The sequence below is a fragment of the Papio anubis genome, chromosome 3 (assembly GCF_008728515.1).
Source record: "Papio anubis isolate 15944 chromosome 3, Panubis1.0, whole genome shotgun sequence".
Classification (NCBI taxonomy): Eukaryota; Metazoa; Chordata; class Mammalia; order Primates; family Cercopithecidae; genus Papio; species Papio anubis.
The window spans coordinates 161,414,885-161,436,463 of NC_044978.1; the positions used below are offsets into that span (position 1 = coordinate 161,414,885).

At 38.8% G+C, this 21,579-nt stretch overlaps 1 protein-coding gene across 3 annotated transcripts in view; it reads right to left on the reverse strand.

The window, feature by feature from the left end:
- The window catches only part of ZCCHC4 (zinc finger CCHC-type containing 4), a 56,450-nt gene that overhangs the window by 19,498 nt on the left and 15,373 nt on the right, over nucleotides 1-21,579 (reverse strand). For 2 of the 3 annotated variants that reach the window (XM_003898550.5, XM_031664686.1), the window contains exons 4-7: nucleotides 17,050-17,325; nucleotides 16,521-16,601; nucleotides 4,987-5,059; nucleotides 955-1,105 (exon numbers count right to left, since the gene is read on the reverse strand). In XM_003898550.5, the coding sequence (XP_003898599.2) occupies nucleotides 955-1,105; nucleotides 4,987-5,059; nucleotides 16,521-16,601; nucleotides 17,050-17,325 (581 nt within the window). The remainder of the gene's footprint in view (nucleotides 1-954; nucleotides 1,106-4,986; nucleotides 5,060-16,520; nucleotides 16,602-17,049; nucleotides 17,326-21,579) is intronic. The other variant, XM_009206619.4, reaches the window with a different exon arrangement.

A 21,579-nucleotide genomic window follows, 5' to 3' on the forward strand; every position in this document is an offset into this window, starting at 1 on the left:
TAATCCCTAGAATTAGATATTATCCCATTTTACAGATAGGGAAACTGAAGCCATAAGCTATCAAGTCCAATGCAGCTAATAAGTGGCAGAACAGGAATTCAAGCCCACAAAGCTCTTTATTGCTTCCCCAATGACACTGACTTTATCCACTCTAATTAGTGGACTTAAAAACAGCAAATAAGTGAAATACTTAACAATATGAGTCACATTTTAATTTCATTTGCATTTTGTCTCCCAAAGCACTATTAGTGGAGAAGCATGATCACAAAATTCCTGACACTCTTAACAAATTTATCAACTTGCGAGCTAGAAAATATTTCTAAAAAATGAATATACCAACTAATTAGATAATTTTATAAAATACTTTGAAGCCCTAAGTCACTTTAAACTGAATAATAACCCCCAGCCACTAGACCACCTCTAGGGCTGGGAATCTGTGTACTGATAACCACAATCAGTCTATGGGATGTCTAACCTCCAAACTCATATCCTGGCAAAGTGTAGAGCCCTGGACCTCAGGCTGAGTGCCTTCTTAGTGTTCTGGGCCAGGCTTCAGGAACAGGGAATGTATGGTCCACAGGGCAGAGGTATGTGTCAGCTTTGTTCAAAAATCTATTCCCAGTACCTAAACAGTGCCTGGCACACAGTGGCTACTAAGTAAATATTTACTGAATGAATGACAGCAGTTCACTGCTGTTCTGCATAATGTCCCATTATCCCCATCAAAAACATAGTATTTTTCCTATAAGCCATTAAAAAAAATCCACATGATTAGAATAATACAAAGTATATCATGATAATGAAGTTTGCTGCAACATCAAATAAATCTGTTTTTAAAAAGAGAACTCAAGACGTGTATATTCTATCAGTGCTCTGATTCACTGAGCTCAGCTAATATTTGACAGGAAGTAGATACATAGATACATGTTTACTTTGCAGTAATAAATTATACACCTTGGCTTTGACCTTCTTTCCACATAGCAATTAACTTCTTGAATGTAATAGCCAAAGGTTCAACCAAGCCACCAAACGGAGGATCCGTCACCATAATGATTCCTTCGCCTTTATCTTCCTGTAAAAATGCTCTGCAGACTTCAAGGGCAGTCTGGAACAAATAAAAATTCATTTCTAAATTAGGACTAGAGAGAGGCACTTCATCCTATTTGGAGGAGAATGCATTAGACTCAGTCTCACTCTTAATACTGGAAACTTCACCGAGTCATCTTGCCACCACAGCATCCCTCAGTGACATTCTGGAGCCTCTCTTTGCCCCCATAAGATTTTATCTTTGGGTTCCTTGATAAGCAGGTTTTTAAAATTGCAAATTCAAACACCAGCACTATCAGAAGACTACACATTTCAAATGGTTAAATTAAAAGGCTAAATTTAGTGTCCTAAAAGAAACTCATTACCCATGAAAACCATCTAAAATGTTAAATTCAATTCAACAAACAGAAGCTGGGATGGTGCTAAGCACTAGGGACACAAAGACGAAGAAGACATTGTTTTCCTATCTGGCTTGTCCAATGCCATGAGTTCGTTTAATAACAGCTACAAATTACCAGTTAAATATGCACATGTGTTTGAGTATCAGGCAGACATATTTGAACATGCACTGTAAGTAAATAAAAAATGAAAGTTCACAAATGACAAAGCACATCTGGTCCATGACACCATGCTATTAACACATTTTCCCAAAGGTTAATTTAAGCTTTTTTAGTAATTGCAAAGTAAACATTAACAGGGATATTTAACAGTTTTTGCTATGGGTGAAGTTATTAAGAGATACCATATAACAGTATCTCCAGTCAACTGACTTGCAAGTAGCTTTCAAGTACAGTCCCCTTGGTATCCCTGAGGGATTGGTTCCAGGACACCCGCATATACCAAAATCTGCAGGTGCTGGAGTCCCTGATATAAAATATTGTAGTATTGTACTTAACCTATGCACATCCTCCTATATAGTTTTAATCACCTCTAGATTACTTATATAACCTAATACAATGTAAATGATATATAAACAGTTCTTAGACTCTATGGTTTAGGGAATAATGACAAGAAAAAAGTGTACATGCTCAGTACAGTCACCACCACCCTCTTTTTTTTTCCTAAATATTTTTGATCTGCAGTTTGTTGAATCCACAGATGCAGAACCCACAAATGGGGAGAGCTGACTGTACTCATCTACAAAAATAAGTCAACACAGTATACAAAATGACATGAGATTTAAAAATTTAATGGCATTTTAAACTTTAATAAGCCTATATGTACTTTATAATAAAATATATTTTGTTCTACTGCTAAATCAATTTAGAAGACCCCACTGATAAGAGGAAAACCTTTTTCCCTAGGAGAGTCTTCATTAATTTCCTACTGGAACTCCTATAGCAGAGGATGACTTGTCAAGAAGGTTAATCATTTTTCAAGTGCTGTCTGGCACTTCCTTAACCTGCTTACAAGAACAAGGACTGAAAGCACAGATGATGATATTGAAATCTTCAAACTCCTTAGAGTTAAAAGTAGAAAAGAGAAATTACACAAGTAAATGATGTCTAGCTCCTAACCTAACTTTAAAAATATTTTTAAAGGATTTTTTTTCCAGGTAAGAATCAATGGCATCATAGCCCAACACGAGTTGCTGATTGTCTTAATGTTGATCTTCTACAGGAAACAGATACTTGCTTACACCACCAATGTTCACAGTAATTTGACTCTTTATCTCAGTTATCATTTAAAAAGTGCCCGGCAATTTAATTAGCCATCCTCTCTACATACTTTAACTGACTTTGCCATTAAGGCCAATGACATTTTTTAAATACTATATGATTTGCAATGAGAAATCCTATGTGGGGAACTCCCACTTTTGAATCTAGTGGACTGTAAAATGCTGAGGTGTACTAGCAGAGTCTTCTATTCTCCTAAGCACCCTGGACAGCCTCACAGGCACTGAGCGGACACTTAAATACTTAGTGATTGATTAGTGGATGGTAAATCTCTAGTGAAAAACTTGACTCCGGGAGTAGGTAGAAAAAAGGCAGATAGTAAAATCATTAAAACAATGGGTTTCTGCAGATCAATCTCTATAGCTGCAGTGCTATTTAGAGGTTGCTGCTGAAATATAGAGTAAGAAAAGCCTGAGCTGGACGACTCTTTTTCTTCAGGGAAGATAAAGTGGAGCTCAATCTTGGCAGCTTCTTCCAACCATTATTGTAGAAACTTATAAGGTAATGCTGTACACTTCCTATAAGCTACAAAGAGTTTCGAAGAAAAACCCTAATTACCTGTTACCCTTTAAAAAAATAAAAAATTGCTAGCCAACCTTTAGGTATTTAATTTTATCCTTATTTTGTATTTATTGTTCAAAATAAAAAGCAAAACCATAGTATGGTATTAAAACAGACAAACAACAAGAAAATCCTAACTCACTAGTGTAGCATCAAGCAGTGATTCAAACTCGATTACTTCCTCATTTACTACGACACAGCCCTGACCTCACCTGACGTCAAGGTCCTGTGGTTTCAAGTAGGCTGGATACCGCCACATCAATATCCTACCAGCCCCACAGACTCAACCTTTCCAAACTTCACTTCCCTCTGTTTAGATGAAAAAATACAAATCCAGGCCATTCCACCAAGTCAGCTTGGACTTCTCCCTCAGTACAGTCTTCTCACTGCCTCTGTGAATGCCTAGACAACCCAGTTCTTTCTTCTCCTTTTCTCACTGCCACTGTCCCAGCTGAGAAGTCCCTCATCATCCACTGGCAAGTGACTTTCAATTCCCACCTGCCTTTACATTCACCTCAACAGTTCTCAATTCTTAGTGATTACCAACCATATAAACGCTTTGGGAAACAGCTGAAATACATCTAATTATAACTGCTGTTTATTTCAATACCTTGCTTTAATGGCTTCACAGCTGAAAAATATTAATATATATCCCAATGCTAAATTGATTCAAATGGAAGGAGTGCTATACTTACTAAATCAGGGGACTCATTTTTCAATCCCAACCAACAATTTAACATTTGTTTTCATTTCCTGAATGCTGACTTTTATAAAGTCTTGCTTGGTTTTCATCCTCCTATCATTAGTTAATATCTCAAAGCACAATACATAGTAAGCATGGTTCACAATTTTTACAAAATTGATATATATGCATATATTTATGGGTATGCTTCAAAGTGTCTTGATAATTTCACAATATTTTTGGCCAGCGTCCTGGCAAGTGTGATTACTTGGTTGGTTACAGATTTTATTTTATAATAGGCCTGACACAGAGCTCAAACTAAATGTATCAGCTCTACTATGCTGTTTATTCTGTGACATTATTAGCCTCATATTGAAAGAAGCTTTTTTTAAGCTGCTGTCCTTTTTTATTTTTAAAGATCTTTTAGTTTTTAGAGCAGTTTGAGGTTCGCAGAAAAAGTGAGAGGAAGGAATAGAGATTTTCCATACACTCCCAGCCCTGACACATGCATTTAATTACAGTGTGGTAAGTCTACAAAGGAGAACTTGACCCTCTGGGGAGTGGGGGTCGGGGAAGGCTGGAACAAAGTTCTAAAACATGAGTGGAAGTTATCAAGGCAAAAGACAGCAGAAACCAGCAGGAACAGCATGGGCCTTCCCTGTGGTGCAAAGGCGTCTGACCAGTTCCAGATGAAAGCCCTGTTCCCTGAGCACAGACAGCAAAGGGGAAACAGGGAGAGGGGAGGCTAGAGTGGAAATCGGGGTCAGATCACACAGAGCCCCATGGGCCTTCTAAGAATATGGGCCCTTCATCCAAAAAGTAGTGAGAAGTCTTAACAAGGGAATAATAAAATCACCTCTAGGTGCTCAATAAACAGTGAAAGAACAAAAATAAATACCAGTAAATAGTAGAACAGTCACAATTTGACCTTGAGGGAATTTAGCAAAAGAACAAGGGAGGTACTCTGAAATCTGTTATTCTACAATAAGAGAACAATGAGATAATGGTCACAACTCTTACCTTTCCATCAAAGAAATGATGGTTAAACATATTATAATGGCAAAAGCTATCTTCCATATAAAACTGTGAATACCTGTAAAATAATTACAGAGTTATTTGCCCAGTCACAGCGATAAACAAATATAAGCTAAATTTTAAAACTAAAAATCACACCTTTATTTTAAAAATTTCATCATTCTTTAGTTTTTTGAAATAAAGAATAATTTCCAAAAATTTCAGGTAATTTTTAACAGTGAATAAATAACAAACATAAATGATTTTCCCATGTTTAACCAGTAGTAAAACTACAGAATACTCATATATAAAACACACATGTTCCTATGTACCAGGAAGTTACACATAAACAATGAGGTTACTGACAGATGATTATGCGATTTAAGCTTGCAATGGGTTGGCAATTAAGATACATCTCTCATGGTTAATAATTTTAAGGAGAATACTAAATCAACATTTCTGCTCAACAGCTGTTCATTTATTTTCTTCTGTAGGTGATTTTTTTTAAGTATTTAATACAGACCAGGCACAGTGGCTCACACCTGTAATTCCAGCACTTTGGGAGGCTGAGGCAGGCAGACTGCTTGAGCTAATGAATTTGAAACCAGCCTGGGCAACATGGCAAAAGCCCATCTCTACAAAAAATACAAAAATCAGCCAGGCATGGTGATGCATGCCTGCGGTCCCAGCTACTAGGGAGGCTGAGGTGGGAGGACGGCTTGAGCCCAGGAGGCGGAGGCTGCAGCAAGCCAAGATCACACCACTGTACTTCAGCCTGGGCGCTACAGCCAGACCATGTCTCAAAAAAAAAAAAAAAAAAAAAAAGATAATACAAATTACAAATTTTTTTTTGTCTAATGCAGGCTTTTCAATATAATAGGAAAAGCATATGGATTTCATATTTACTAAATTAGTGTGAGGAAAGAGGAATATTTATTTACTGATAGAATTATTTTGTTTTGCTAACACAGTATTTTAAAAAGCCACTGGCAGTGAATGAGAGTACCACCTTTGGGTATTAACATTTTATAAATTCCCGCTAATTTACTAGGAAAAACTCATATCACATTATGACTTAAATCTGCATTTGATTACTTACACAGCGGAACTTTCTATATTTCTTAACTGTATTTGTACTGTCTGTCCATATGTTTTCCCCATTTATGTATCTAGGTCTTAATGTCTGTGTTGCTGATTTCTCAGTTTTCCATACAATATAGAAACCTCTTTGTTATCTCAATAGGATTTTGAACTTCAACTATTTTATTACACATAATTTACATATGAATCACATCGTCCTTCTTGGGAATTTGTAACCTGGTGAAAAAACTGAAAAAAATCTGAGACACATCCTTACTTACTACGACTTCTTGAACCGAATCATGATACTGGCAACTTCTTTGCTTGTGTTTCTACTCAGTTATCCATTACTGTCTGTAACTGATCGGTCGCCCATGGTGAGTATTTAATGTAAGGGCAGCACTGGTTTATCCTCTTCCCGTTAACTGTGGCTAACAGCACAGGCTCCATAGTCGGATGGTCTGGTTTCAAACTGTGTGTCTCTCGCTTACTGACTGGGTATCCTTAGTAAGTTATTTAACCTTTCTGAGCCTCAGTTTCTTCATCCATAAAATGGTAAAAGTAATAATTTCTACCACATAGGACTGGATAACAATGAGATAATGTATGTAAAGTACTTAATACAATGCCAGCTACATAGCATGTACTAAAATGTTAAGTACTGTTACTGTTATTTTAATAATTATCAGCTGTAAATATTTATGCCTTAATGCCCCTAATATTAAGAAATTATGTTTATGTTCACCAAAAATAATCCAAGCCTCTTTCTTCTTGTTCTGTGGAGATGGACAAAGAGCTGCCAACCATTCTCGGTGTAATATCCTTTAATGTCATTTAAGACACTGTTAGCACATTTCCTAAAATATAAATTTGCGCTGAAGAAATAAAAGGTTTAGATAACTGGAAAATATTTAAACTATATACTGTAACCTAATGAACATTCCAAAAATTGACTGTAGGCAATGTCAAATGACCATTAAACAAATATGTCTTCCTATTTAACTAAATTTCACATAACTGCCTTTAAAAAAGAGTGTATTAGTACTAGTACAGCCATGTGTAAACATGGTATCATTTGAGGGTTTTCTTCTCTCTTGCACTGCTTTATGAGTATGACCAAAGGAAAATACAATCCCTTTTTAACTTAATCCATATTATTTTCATTCCTTCACAAAGATACAATAGTCATTTTTAAAAATTAAAAAAAGAAAATTTGATTTACATGAAATTCAGCACAGCACACCTCTCCAAAACATTCTGGGCAGCAGTGTGCAGACGCAGAGAGAAAGAAAAGTGAAGATTTCAGTTCTAAGTTTCCATCAAATACATAATTTGAGAGCATAATTATTCATATTTTAAATTATGAAAAATCACTCAACTTTGCCCTCTTAAAATGAAATTGGCCACAAAGAATTATTCTCTCCATTGAATAACGCAAACAAAACCAATCAGAAATGCATGCACTTGAAAAATGCTCAAAAGGACATTCATTTGGCCATTCATTCTCTTTAAATGAGAGTCAGTTACCAAGTGTGAAACATGCTCTACACACAGGAAATGTAATCAAGAGCTGAATAAAATTAGTTCATGAAATGAACCTAAGAAATTCATTTTTTGACATAACTTTATTTGGATAATAGTTTGCCAAATAGAGTTTCACATCTTTCATGCTAAAATTAGAGCATATAGAAATCCATCTTAGCAAATGTGAACTTCGTATCTTCTACCCCCTAAAAAACATATTTATAGCACATCCATAGAGAACACTGGAGTTTGAGGCAGTTCTCCAACCTTGGATAAACCTGTTGTAAGGCACCAAGAAACCAAAGTCAAAGTGCCAAAAAACTACTCATTGTCACTCTATACTACGCAGAATTTTTTTTCTGATTTAACTGTGGTCTTTATGAGAAATCCAACCACACACTCCGCCATGCTGAAAATACAGGTAACAGCCTCAGAGAATTCCAGCAACTTATGTGTTTCAATAAACCAGCTCTCTCTTTAGTGTTGACTTTCTATAGAACTGACTCAGTAACAGACTACGTTATCAAAAAAACTGAGCTGTGATATCCCCAATAGAACACCATCAGTTTTTGTTTGCAAGGCACATGCAAAAGTTTAGAAGTATGAAAAAAAAAGTATCAATATATTCCATACATTATAAAATAACTTTATCCACATCCCCTAACCCCTACTGTGACCAGGACATTACAACTACAGGTGCAAGAAAAGGAAAACTAAAAGACATGGCATTAAAGGTGAAATAGTTAAGGGGCCATATAAATCTTTCAAATTAAATCAGGCAAGATGAGGAGTTCTGGAGATCAGTTACAAACAACGTGAATTTACTTAACACTACTAAGTTGTATATCTAAAGATGGCTACTATGGTAAATGTTATGTTTTATGTATAGTTAACCTTTGAACAACACAGAGGTTAGGGGCACAGCAGAAAATCCAAATATAACTTTTACCTTCTGTGTCAGTCCATTTTGCATTGCTATAAAAGAATACCTGAGATTGGGTAATTTGCAAAGAAAAGAGGTTTATTTGGTTCACGGTTCTACAGGCTGTACAAGCACAGCACCAGCATCTGCTGGGCTTCTGGTGAGGCCTTAGAAGTTTTCACTCACGGTGGAAGGGAAAGGAGACCTGGCATGTCACATGGCAAGAGAAGGCGCAAGAAAGAAAGGAGGAGGTGCCAAGCTCTTTAAACAACCAGATCTTGTGTGAACTAATAGAATGAGAACTCACTTATTACCACAAAGACAGCATCAAGCCATTCATGGGGAATCAACCCCATGATTCAAACACCTCCCACTAGGCCCACCTCCAACACTGGAGATCACACTTCAACATGAGATACCAATTCCAAACCATATTAACTCCCCGAAAGCTTAACTACTAATAGCCTATGATGACTGGATGCCTTACAGATAACAGTCAATTTACACATATTTTGTATATGTTTTATATACTGTATTTTTACTATAAAGTTAGCTAGAGAAAAGAAAATGTTATCAGGAGAGTCATTTGGAAGGTCAAGGTGGGAGGATTGCTTGAGGTCAGGAGTTTAAGACCAACCTGGCCAACCAGCAAGACCTGTTTCTATTAAAAAAACATCATAAGGAAGAGACAATATTATTTAATATTCATTAAGTAGAAGTGTGTCACCATAAAGGTCTTCATCTTCATAATGAGTAGGCTTAGGAGGAGGAAGAAGAAGAGCGGTGGCAGAGGCAGAAGAAAATCCATTTGTAAGTGAACCTGAGCAGTCCAAAACCATGTTATTCAAGGGTTAATTGTATTTTTGAACAATTTTAAAAAGTAAATCAGAGTACTAGCAATAAACACCACAAAATAAAATTCAGAAAACCATTTAAATTATAATAGCGCCAAAAATAATAAAACATCTAGAGATAAATGTAATAAAAGAAGCAAAAAACTTATATGCTGAAAACTACAAAATATCATTTAAAGAAATTGAAGACCTAAAGAAATGGAAGGACATCTCATGTTCATGGACTGGACAACTTAATATTAAGATGGCAATATTCCCCAAATTAATCTACAAATTCAATATAATCCCTGTAAAAATCCCAGCTGGGTTTTTTTTGTGTGTGTGTGTGGAAATTGACAAGCTGATCCTAATATTCATATGGAAATGCAAGACACCCAGAACAGCCAAAACAATCTTGAAAAAGAACAAAATAGGAAGACTCATACTTCTCATTTTCAAAATTTACTATACAGCAACAGTAATCATGACTGTGTGAGAGTGGCATAAGGATGGGGATAGATCAATGGAATAGAATTTAAAGTCCATAAATAAACCTATATATTTGTGGTCCTTTTGTTTTCATTGTGGTACCAAGCCAATTCAATGGGAAAAGAAGTCTTTTCACAAAACGGTGCTAAAGCAACTAGTCATCCACATGCAAGCAGTTAGACCACTACCTCATACAATAAAAAAAAAAAAAGCAGGCCAGGCGCGGTGGCTCACGCCTGTAATTCCAGCACTATGGGAGGCCTAGGTGGGCGGATCACGAGGTCAGGAGATCGAGAACATCCTGGCTAACACGGTAAAACCTCGTCTCTACTAAAAATACAAAAAGTTAGCCAGGCGTCGTGGTAGCCCTTGTAGTCCCAGCTACTCGGGAGGCTGAGGCAGGAGAATGGTGTGAAGCTGGGAGGCAGAGGTTGCGGTGAGTCAAGATGTGCCACTGCACTCCAGCCTGGGTGCCTGGGTGCCTGGGTGACAGAGCGAGACTCTGTCTCAAAAAAAAAAAAGAAAGCTCGAAACAGACTAAGTGGTGTAAAAGCAAAAATTATAAAACTCTTTGATGAAAACATGGGTATAGATACTTATTGGATTAGGCAAGACTTTCTTAGATATGACACCTAACACACAAGCAACTGAAGAAAAAAGAAAAACTGGACTTCATCACAAGTGAAAAGACAATCCACAAGATGAGAGAAAATATTAGCAAATCATATATCTGATAAGGGTCTAGTATCCAGAATATATTAAGAACTCTCACAATTTAACAAAAATACAAACAACCAATTAAATAGTGGGCAAAGGATTGATATTTCTCCAATAAGATAAACAAATGGCCTATAAGCACATGAAAAGATGTTCAACATTATTAGCCACCAGTGGAATCCAAAACAAAACCTCAAGGAGATACCACACTTCAAAAAGACGGATGATACTAAGCATTGGCAAGGACATGGAGAAATTTGAAACCTCATATATTCCTGGTGAGAATAAAATATGATGCACCTACTTTGGAAAATAGTTTGGCTGTTCCCCAAGAAGGTAAACATAGTTACCACATGACCTAGCAATTCCACTTCTAGGTATAAGGGCTGAACTGTTTCACCCGCAAAATCCTTATGTTGAAGCCCTAATCACTAGTACTTCAAAATGTGGCTATTTGGAGACAGTCTTTAAAGAGGTAATTAAGTTAAAATAAGGCCATTAGTGTGAGCCTTAATCCAATCTGAGTGGTGTCCTTAATAGGAAATTTGGACAGAGTAAGAAACACCAGGGATACTCACACAAAGAGGCCTTATGAGGAGACAGTGGTCGTCTGCATGCCAAAGAGAGAGGCCTCAGGAGAAACCAAATCTGCTGAAACCTTGATCTTGGACTTCCAGCCTCCAGAACTGTGAGAGAATAAATTTCTGTTGTTTAAGCCACATAGTCTGTGGTATTTTGTTATGGCAGCCCTAACAAACGAATACCCAAGAGATCTGAAAACCTATGTTCACGTGGAATTTGTACACAAATGTTCATCGCAGTATTATTCGTAATAGCCAAAAAGTGGAAGCAACTTAAGTGTCCGTCAACAGATGAAAAGATAAACAAAATTTGGTATATCCATATAGTACAATATTATTCAGTCATAAAAAGGAATGAAGTACTGATACATGCTACCACATGGGTGAACCCTGAAAGCTTTACGCTAAGTGAAAGAAGTCTGACACAAAAGGCCACACAGTACATTACTCCACTTACATAAAAAATATCTAGAATAGGCAAAGCATATCCATACAGATAGAAAGTAGATTCATGGTTGTCAAAGGCTGGGGCATGGCAAATGGGGAAGGACTGCCCACAGGGAGAGTGCTTCTTTTGAAGGTGATGAAAATGTTGTGGAATTAGATAGTGGTGATGGTTACACAACCATGTGAGTATACTGAAAACTACTGTTTTATGTATGTAAAATATATCTCAATTTTAAAAAAAGAAACAGGCTGGGCATGATGACTCACACCCTGTAATCCCAGCACTTTGGGAGCCTGAGGCAGGCAAACTGCATTAGCCCAGGAGTTTAAGACTATCTTGGGCAACAGGGTGAAACCCCATCTCTACAAGAAATATAAAAATTAACTGGGTGTGGTGGCACATGCCTGTGGTCCCAGCTACTTGGGAGAGACTGAGGTAGGAGGATCGCTTGAACCCAGGAGGTCAAGGCTGCAGTGAGCTGAGATCACGCCATTGCATTCCAGCTTGAGAGACAGAGCAAGAAGTTGTCTCAAAAAAAAGAAAAGAAAAGAAAAGAAATATACCTAAAATATCACCAGCAGGAAAAGTTTTCAAGGTTATGTATCTACTTTTTAAAGTGTTTGTATGCATAAAAAAGGTTTAAAAAGCCAAAACCCATAATGTTTTGGATGGCAGAATTAAAGATCATTTTTCCTTTTTTAAAACCAAAGTAAACCAAGGGATTCTTGCAATTTTAACAAGTTATTTGAGAAGACACAGTATGATATCTCCTACTCTGTATAAATCAGTCCACTAAAACTAGCTTGAAAAAGCTTGTCTTTAATAACTTAGAATCATTATATAACTTTTTGTTTTTTGTTTTTTTTTTTTTGAGACGGAGTCTCGCTCTGTCGCCCAGGCTGGAGTGCAGTGGCCGGATCTCAGCTCACTGCAAGCTCCGCCTCCCAGGTTTACGCCCTTCTCCTGCCTCAGCCTCCCGAGTAGCTGGGACTACAGGCACCCGCCACCTCGCCCGGCTAGTTTTTTGTATGTTTTAGTAGAGACGGGGTTTCACCGGGTTAGCCAGGATGGTCTCGATCTCCTGACCTCGTGATCCGCCCGTCTCGGCCTCCCAAAGTGCTGGGATTACAGGCTTGAGCCACCGCGCCCGGCCCATTATATAACTTTTAATGTAAATTCAAAACCGTACTATTAGAAAGATCACACTGTTCCATTTTCACTGAAGTAAAAGTGCCAAAGGTAGGAATATGAGTGCTGCTGACAACTGTATACGTTGTCTTGACTAGTTTAGTTATGGACATCTGGTTTTTTGTCTCTCCAGCACCTACATCCCTACTCTTTAAGTTGAACACCTTTTTCCTGTGGAGAACCGACTCCATGTGATTGGTCAGAGGCTGGCTGGAGTAACCCATCTGCCAGGCCACAGTGATGGCTCTGGAATCAGCAAGTGACCCCAGCCAGGCTAATCCGAACACTCTCTGGAGTTTGGCTGCTGGAGCTCTCAGGAAGAACTGCCTCTTTCCACAGGGCAGTTAAGCCGAAGACCAGATAAGCTTAAAGCTTCCCACCACCATCCCTGGCAGTAGGAGGGAAGCTGTCTGCAGAAAGAAATCAATACGCAGAGAAAGACAGAATGAGAGGTGGAGAGAGAAAGAGGGAGCCCTAGCAACACTGTGTGAGGCTCACTATCTCAACTAGACTACAGCCTGCTATATCCCAGACCTCAGGAATGTGAACCAATAAATTCTCTTTTACGTGATTGTATTTCCAGGTCTCCAAGGAAAAAATTCCTGAGTGCCTTATTCTAAAAATACAAATAACCTAGAAACCAGTTTTGATTCATCTGAAAATCTCTGTGGAACAAGGCAGGAGGATACAGGGAGAAAGGGAGAGATAGAAGGATGACAAGAAAGAAACTGACTATATGAGAAAAGCATATATACAAGTTCAAAAGCAAAGTTATTTCCAAAGGATAGCTTAGTTTTTGAAGCCAGACTGCCTTGGCTTGAATTCTAGCTTGGGCACTTATAAACTGTGATTTTGATCAAGCTATTTAACCTCTTCATGCCTCAGTTTTCTCATCTGGAAAAATGAGGATGATGATAGCATCTATCTTACAGGGCTAATGTGAGGAATGAGTCAGGGCAAGGCCTGCAATATAACAGGCACTCAAAAAACACCGGCTATACCAGGCACAGTGGTTCACATCTATAATTCCCGCAATTTGGGAGGCCGAGGGAGGTAGATCACTAGAGGTCAGGAGTTCGAGATCAGCCTGGCCAACATGGTAAGATCCCCTCTCTACTAAAAATACAAAAATTAGCCACGCATGGCAGTACACACCTGTAATCCCAGCTACTGGGGAGGCTGAGGCAGGAGAATCACTTGAGCCCAGGAGGCGGAGCTTGCAGTGAGCTGAGATCACACCACTGCACTCCAGCCTGGGCAACAGAGCCAGACTCCGTCTCAAACAAACAAACAAAAATACCCGCTATTAATAATACATTATAAGAACCCAAAAGTTAAACTTCTACCTTTAAAATCATGCATTTAGAATAATTTAATACTTTAGGAAAGAAATACAGGATTTAAAAAAAGAAGTTGCTATCTCCATGCATACTCATACAATGGAATATCATACAGCCAGCCATAAGAGGCATGAAGTGCCGCTACATGCATGGGTGAGCTTGAAAACATGATGCTAAGTGAAAGAAGCCAACCACAAAGGTCACAGATTTTATGATTCTATTTATATAAAATATGCAGAACAGGTAAATCCAGAAAAGAGAGACAGAAAGTGCTTGTGAGGGGAAGTGAACTCTAGGCTTCTTTTCAGTGTGATAGAAATGTTCTAGAAGTACCCAGTGGGGATGGTTGCACAACACAGTGATTACAACAAAAACCACTGAAATATATACTTTTAAATGGTGACTATTAAATGAATTATACCCAATTAAAAATAAATTGAGTTTATCTTTAAGAAGTCTATATCATCATTTGTCAAGGATCACTCATGTTAAGCAGATGTTAGTAAAGTGTACTAGTCCTGTTAACAAGGGATGAGTGGTTACCAGGCCAGACCTATTCATAAGGAATGAGACAGTATAGGTAATTGCTGAGTAATGTGCTTGCGTATGTTAGACAACTTAGAGTTGACTCAGAAATCTAAAGGAAAATAAATTATTAAAGTTACACTTCATTTTATTTTATTTTATTGAGACAGGGGTCTCACTCTGTTGCATAGGCTGGAACGCAGTGGCGTAATCTCAGCTCACTGCAACCTCTACCTCCTGGGTTCAAGCAATCATCCCACCTCAGCCTCCGGAGTAGCTGGAACTATAGGCACGTACCACCACGCCCGGCTAATTTTTGTATTTTTAGCAGCAATGGGGTTTCACCGTGTTGCCCAGGCTGGTTTTGAACTCCTGGACTCAAGTGATCCACCTGCCTCAGCCTCTCAAAGTGCTGGGATTACAGGCATAGGCCACTGCACCCAGCCAGGCTACACTTTTATTATTATTATGTTTTTTGAGACTGAGTCTTGCTCTGTCACCCAGGCTGAAGGGCAGTTACGTGAACTCAGCGCACTGCAACCTCCACCTCCCGGGTTCAAGCGATTCTTCCGCCTCACCCTCCCAATTAGCTGGCCACGCCCAGCTAATTTTTTTTATTTTTAGTAGGCATAGGGTTTCACCATGTTGGCTAGGCTGGTCTTGTACTCCTAACCTCAAATGATCTGCCAGCCTTGGCCTCCCAAAGTGTTGGGATTACAGGCATAAGCCACCGCACCTACCCAAACTACACTTTTTAAAGTGACATTTTACACTTTAAAAATCTGTTTGGTGTTCGGTGGCTCATGTCTACAATCCCAATACTTTGGGAGGCCAACGCAGGAGGACTGCTTGAGGCCAAGAGTTCCAGACCCCAAATCTGCAAACCTTTCTTTTTTTAAAATTACCTGGGTGTGGTAGTGCTGGCCTGTAGTCCTAGCTACTAGGGAGACTGAGGCTAGGGGATCGCTTGAGCCCAGGAGTTTGAGGGTACAGTGGGCTATGACCATGCCACTGTACTCCAGCCTAGGTGACAGAGCGAGACCTTGTCTAAGAAAGAAAAAAAAAAAATCTGTCTGCTTTGTTTTTAGGAAGCAGAGCTAAATAAAAGGAAACACAAAGCCTGATTCCTTCAAGAACACATTAAAAATACTAAGAACATTGTGTCTTATAAATTCAACATGAACTCCTGGTATTAAACAATTACAGAAACTGAGAATCTAGAGAATTATAGACACAGTGGACGATGTATTTACCATCCAAGTTACAAGTTAAAGGTTTGTAACTTCCAAATTACCACCAGAGGGGAGATTCAAGACCTGTTCCTCCCTCTGTGTCAACTCAGAAATCATCAGATGCCATTTAATGCCAACCCTCTCACAAAGTCTATCTGATGGCTAATCCTCTGCTTTGGCACCTGTCTATTCCCTACTTAGCACTCCCTTCACTCCAGGCTATGTTCAGTAAAAGACAACATGTACAACATCCACTAAAATATACTAAGAGAAATATCTGAGTTCCCACACTTCAAAGATCTAATGAAACAAAATCCTGGAAGTCTGATTAAGTATGAAGCAGTTTAGAATTATCTTGGAACATAACACATGAGAAGAAACCTCACTCAATAGGGATTCATCTCTAGATTATAAGCCAAAGACAAACTAGACACATTCATAGAGAAAATCTAGGAAGCACGCCAGCAAAATGAGAAATCGACTGCCTCCCTGTTTGAAATACAGATTACATGTTGAATTTATTTGACTAAAAAGTTTCCTCATAACAAATTACTACTTCCAAATGTAAAGAGTTGTAACAGAGTATAAACAATTAAAAACAGAAAAGCATTAAAAAGAAACAGGAGACAATGAAAGGAAATACTGTATTTTGTAAACCTACCGAAAATCAATATCCAATAAAAGGCTTTTAATGTTAGACTTCTTGTCACCTGATGCTGTCAACCTGATCAGCTCATGCAACCTAAAGCAATTAGTGAAAGCAAATGTAATAAGAAATTACAAATGTCATAGATAATAAGCAAACAAACAACAAAACCATCAATGTTCTTCTGGTATTTATGATATTTCAATGAAACACTGAAGAGAATTTCGCAGGTATAATCAAGGTTTCAATTTTGCAAACATTCTTTTAAGAGCAGAACTTATTTGAAACAGAGAGGTCTAAATTATAAACAATTTAGGAGTTAAATCAGAAAGAATATTCTCCCATGTATCAGAAAGAAATCTATGAAGAGTTTTCTCAAATGGAATACAGGTTGCAAACTCCTTAAAAGAGGGACCGTGCTTTACATTTTAAATACTCATGCTTCATGCTATACCTTGCATAGAGCAAATAACTACTTAATAAAATCTTCATACAGTTTCAATCGCAGTGAGAAGATAATTCTTTAAAAAATCATATGACATACCTTGGTGTTCCAACACACAGTACTCTTCTGAATCCAAGGGCAGAAAGTAAGTCTACCAAGAACTGACAGCTCCGATCAGCAAACAGATACTGGGCATTTGTCTTCTTGTTTTCCAGTGGATAAAGGAGTTGACTGGGCCTTCTTAACTGGGTGATGGACACGTCACCCAGAACCTGATGCTCACTATGTTGCCCCCAGTCATCTGGTAACAGCAACTGCTGACATCTTTGACAAAACTTTCTCTGAGTCAAGGGCAACTCAATAAACTTCAAGTACCTTCAAGAAAAAATAAAACACAAAGAAATACGTTTTAAATTTATTTTGTAAACACAACATGTTTTGCTATTTTTAGCATCCAAAAAGTATTCTTACTTCCTAAAGAGTACTGCATAAAGAAGAAAGGAAGAAATCTGTGGAATGTTGGCTAGAATTTATGTCTGGCTGCATACCTGCAAAGAGGAAAAGCATCAGCAATTTCATAAGAATTGAGACGCTCCAATTTAGTCACTGAATGAAGATCAATATCCGTTTAAAATGTGAACATAATATATTACTCAAACAACTTAGTAGTAATGACAACTACTATCAAGTTTAAATTTATTGACAAATCCATGTGTTCTAACTTTTATCTGTTAAACAGTCTGGCTCACTTGACAGTCATTTTAAAATGAGAAATTAAGATCATTCTTCAAGTTCTTATGACATACTTAGCAAGAAAAATCACCTCCTAAAAGAAGTTTCTCAAAGCTCCTCTGTTCTTAGCAGTACTGATGGAGTTATAAGCTCATCTCCAAAACAGCAAGACAATATTCAAAGCCTTAAAACAGACTACACTGAATATCCCATTTGATTTCTTCCAAGTCACCATTATATCCTATTTCAAAGTCACCATTTCTTTTTTCTTTCGTTTTAAATTTTATTAGAGATTATTGAAGAGAGAAAATAATCATGGTCAGTATGTTTAAAAACTGCTGGTTTTGTATATGTGATGCCAGCTATGATATCAGAGTAAGAAAACAAAAGAAAAATAAATAATATGATTGAGGACCATGGAGAGTCAGAAATGTCTAAAACTAAGCAGGTGAAAATAAATAGTGCACTAAACAATCCTTATAGTTTGGGAAGAGTCGTATCATTTTTTTTCTTTCTTTTTGAGATGGGAGATGGAGTCACCCAGACTAGAGTGCAGTGGCACAATCTTGGCTCACTGCAGCCTCCACCTCTCAGGTTCAAGCAATTCTCCTGCCTGGGCCTCCCAAGTAGCTGGGACTACAGGCGCGCACCACCATATCCAGCTAATTTTTCTATTTTTAGTAGAGACAGAGTTTCACCATGTTGGCCAGGCTGGTCTCAAACTCCTGACCTCAGGTGATCCGCCTGCCTCGGCCTCCCATAGTGCTGGGATTACAGGCATGAGCCATCACGCCTGGCCTAGTCATACAGTTTTGATGAAACTAAATTCAGGAACTGCAACATAAAGACTGTGAACTTAACATGTAATCAAAGTGAGTTTTAAATTTTTTATATCTAAGCACAGTTTCACTTCAAAGCACCCAAGGCAGTGACAAATAGATATTCTGAATGGCTGCAGCAAGAAATAAACTATCGTGCCAGTAATTTAAATGTTTCTATTTCTACGATAACTGTTCTTTTGACAGCTTTATCTAAAACTAGAAAGAAAAAAGAGATAGAGGGATATTAGAAGAAACTTCTAAGCAATTCAAAGTGAGAATGCCAGTAAAAGAAAGGGCCCTATGACATGAAATGCAAGGGAAAGCACCAATAAACACTTCGGAAACAGAGATACTGAATTTACTACTATTACCTTTCATCACTAAGTACTAACAATGTTGAACAGGCCAGGAACAGTGGCTCATGCCTGAAATCCCAGCGCTTTGGGAGCCTGAGGCAGGAGGATCACTTGGGACCAGGAGCTCAAGAGCAGTCTGGGCAACATAGTTGAGACTCCATCTCTACAAAAAATTTTAAAAATTAGCCAGGTGTGGTGGCACAGGCCTGTAGTCCCAGCTACTTAGGAGGCAGAGGCAGGAGGATCACTTGAGCCCAGGAGTTCAAGGCTGCAGTGAGCTATGATGACGCCACCACACTCTAGCCTAAGCAACAGAGTGAGGCTCTGTCTCTAAAAGAAAAAAATGTTGACAGCTTCCACAGACAGTTATGATGGAGTAAGAGAGACCAGATTTACCATTCTGGCCTTCAAAAGAAGTTTTAAAAAGACAAAATATATGGAAACAGCAGTTTTAAGATATCGGACAACTAGCAGCCCAAAATAGTGAACCCCGAGGGAAGGGAACAGAGGTGAGTGGTATGGCTGCCCAGCTTCCTGCCTGCGGAGAGCCGGCGGCACGGGGATGGGGAACCGACACACAGCCTGAGGAATTGATGAGACAGAGCTGAGCACTCCAGGAGACGAGGCGGCCAGAATTCACAGGAAGAGTACTGGGGGAATAACCAGGGAGGACAGGAGAGCAGAAAGCTGTACACCGAGAGAGAAAAAACGCTCCAAGACTAGCTGACGATTCCCCTCGAGTCTTCCGCTGAGTACTGAGCAGCACACGCATGTGCAGAAACTCCCCAAGGCGAGGGAAAGAACCACTGGCCAGAAGCAGGTGGAATCATCACTGGAAAACACACACAGGTCCAGAATGGTTTGTCTCCCAACAAGCCAACGTGGAAATGCCTCAGAATACACAAGTACTCAGAAGAGCACTGCCTCAGTAGGGAGGAAAAATTAGCCCTAGAACCACGAAAGGTTGCTCAGTCCTGCCTAAAAAGCTTAAAGACAAGCCTTCAAAAGCAGGGTCAGCAAACTCTCTGTAAAGGATCAGATAATAAATATTTTGAGCTTGGCAGGTCATAAAGTCTCTCAGTCACAACTATTCTGTAGTGATACCACAAAAGCAAACACAGCCAAGTGAAAAGGCATGGCCAGAGTTGGCCACAGGTAGTAGTTTGCTAAATCCTGCTCAAGAACGTCAAACTACAACAAGTAACTGTCCCAGAACAAAATAAAAAATATATAAAGGAATTAAAAATATCCAGTATACAACATGGTAAATTCCACACTACTAGTATCCAATAAAATATTACCAGATATGCAAAGAAACAGAAAAACATGACTCATGATCAGCAAAAAAAAAAAATCAGCCAAATGTGGTAGCTCACATCTGTAATCCCAGAACTTTGTGAGGCTGAGATCGGTGTCAGCTGAGGTCAGGAGTTTGAAACCAGCCTGGCCAACATGGTGAAACCCTGTCTCTACTAAAAATACAAAAATTAGCCGGGCATGGTGGAGCACACCTGTAATTCCAGCTACTTGGGAGGCCGAGGCAGGAAAATCACTTCAACACAGGGGGCGGAGGTTGCAGTGAGCTGAGATCACACCACTGCACTCCAGCCTCAGTGACAGAGTGAGACTTTGTCTCAAAAAAATAAAAAATTAAAAAATCAAAATCAAAAAGTCTAAACAAACCCAGAAATGACATAGGATGATATTGGGAGAGACATTAAAGCCACTCATTGTAACTATATTCCATGTGTTCAAGAAGGTGCAGGAAAGCATGAGCCTGTTAAGCAAAGACATACAAAATATAAAAACATCCGGTCGGGTGCGGTGGCTCATGCCTGTAATCCCAGCACTTACGGGAGGCCAAGGTGGGTGGATCATGAGGTCAAGAGATCGAGACCATCCTGGCCAACATGGTGAAACCCTGTCTCTACTAAAAATACAAAAACTAGCTGGGCGTGGTGGCACACGCCCCTGTAATCCCAGCTACTTGGGAGGCTAAAGCAGGAGAATCACTTGAACCCAGGAGGCAAGAGGTTGCAGTGAGCCGAGATTGCACCACTGCACTCCAGTCTGGTGACAGAGTGAGACTCTGTCTCAAAAAAATAAAAGGAAAATATAAAAAGACCAAATCTACAAAGGTTTGTTAAAATTATTTATTTAAAAAAAAAAATACCCTACATGGGAATAACAGTAGTTCAGGGGCTAAAGAGAAAAAGCTTTGTGAACTTGAAGGCACGGTCTCAGAAAGATATAAAATGAAAAACTGAGGGGCCTAAATATGTGGAAATGAAGCCCTCAAAATAAAGGGGAGGGTGGATTTTGAAAATATAATAAATGATAATTTTCAAAATTACATCAAAAGATCCACGAAGCTCAGAGAACCACAGTACAAGAAACATGAAGGAAAACTACAAGACACATCATAATAAAATTATTTATTTATTTTCTTTTTTTTTTTGAGACAGAGTCTCATTCTGTCACCCAGGCTGGAGTACAGTGGTGTGATCACAGCTCACTGCAACCTTGACCTCCCAGGCTCAAGCGGTCCTCCCACTCGGCCTCCTCAGCAGCTGCAACTACAGGTGCTTGCCATCACACCTGGCTAATTTTTGTATTTTTTATAGAGACAGGGTTTTGCCATGTTGTCCAGGCTGGTCTAAACTCCTGGGCTCAAGTGACCCACTTGCTTTGGCCTCCGAAAGTCTTGGAATTATAGGCAC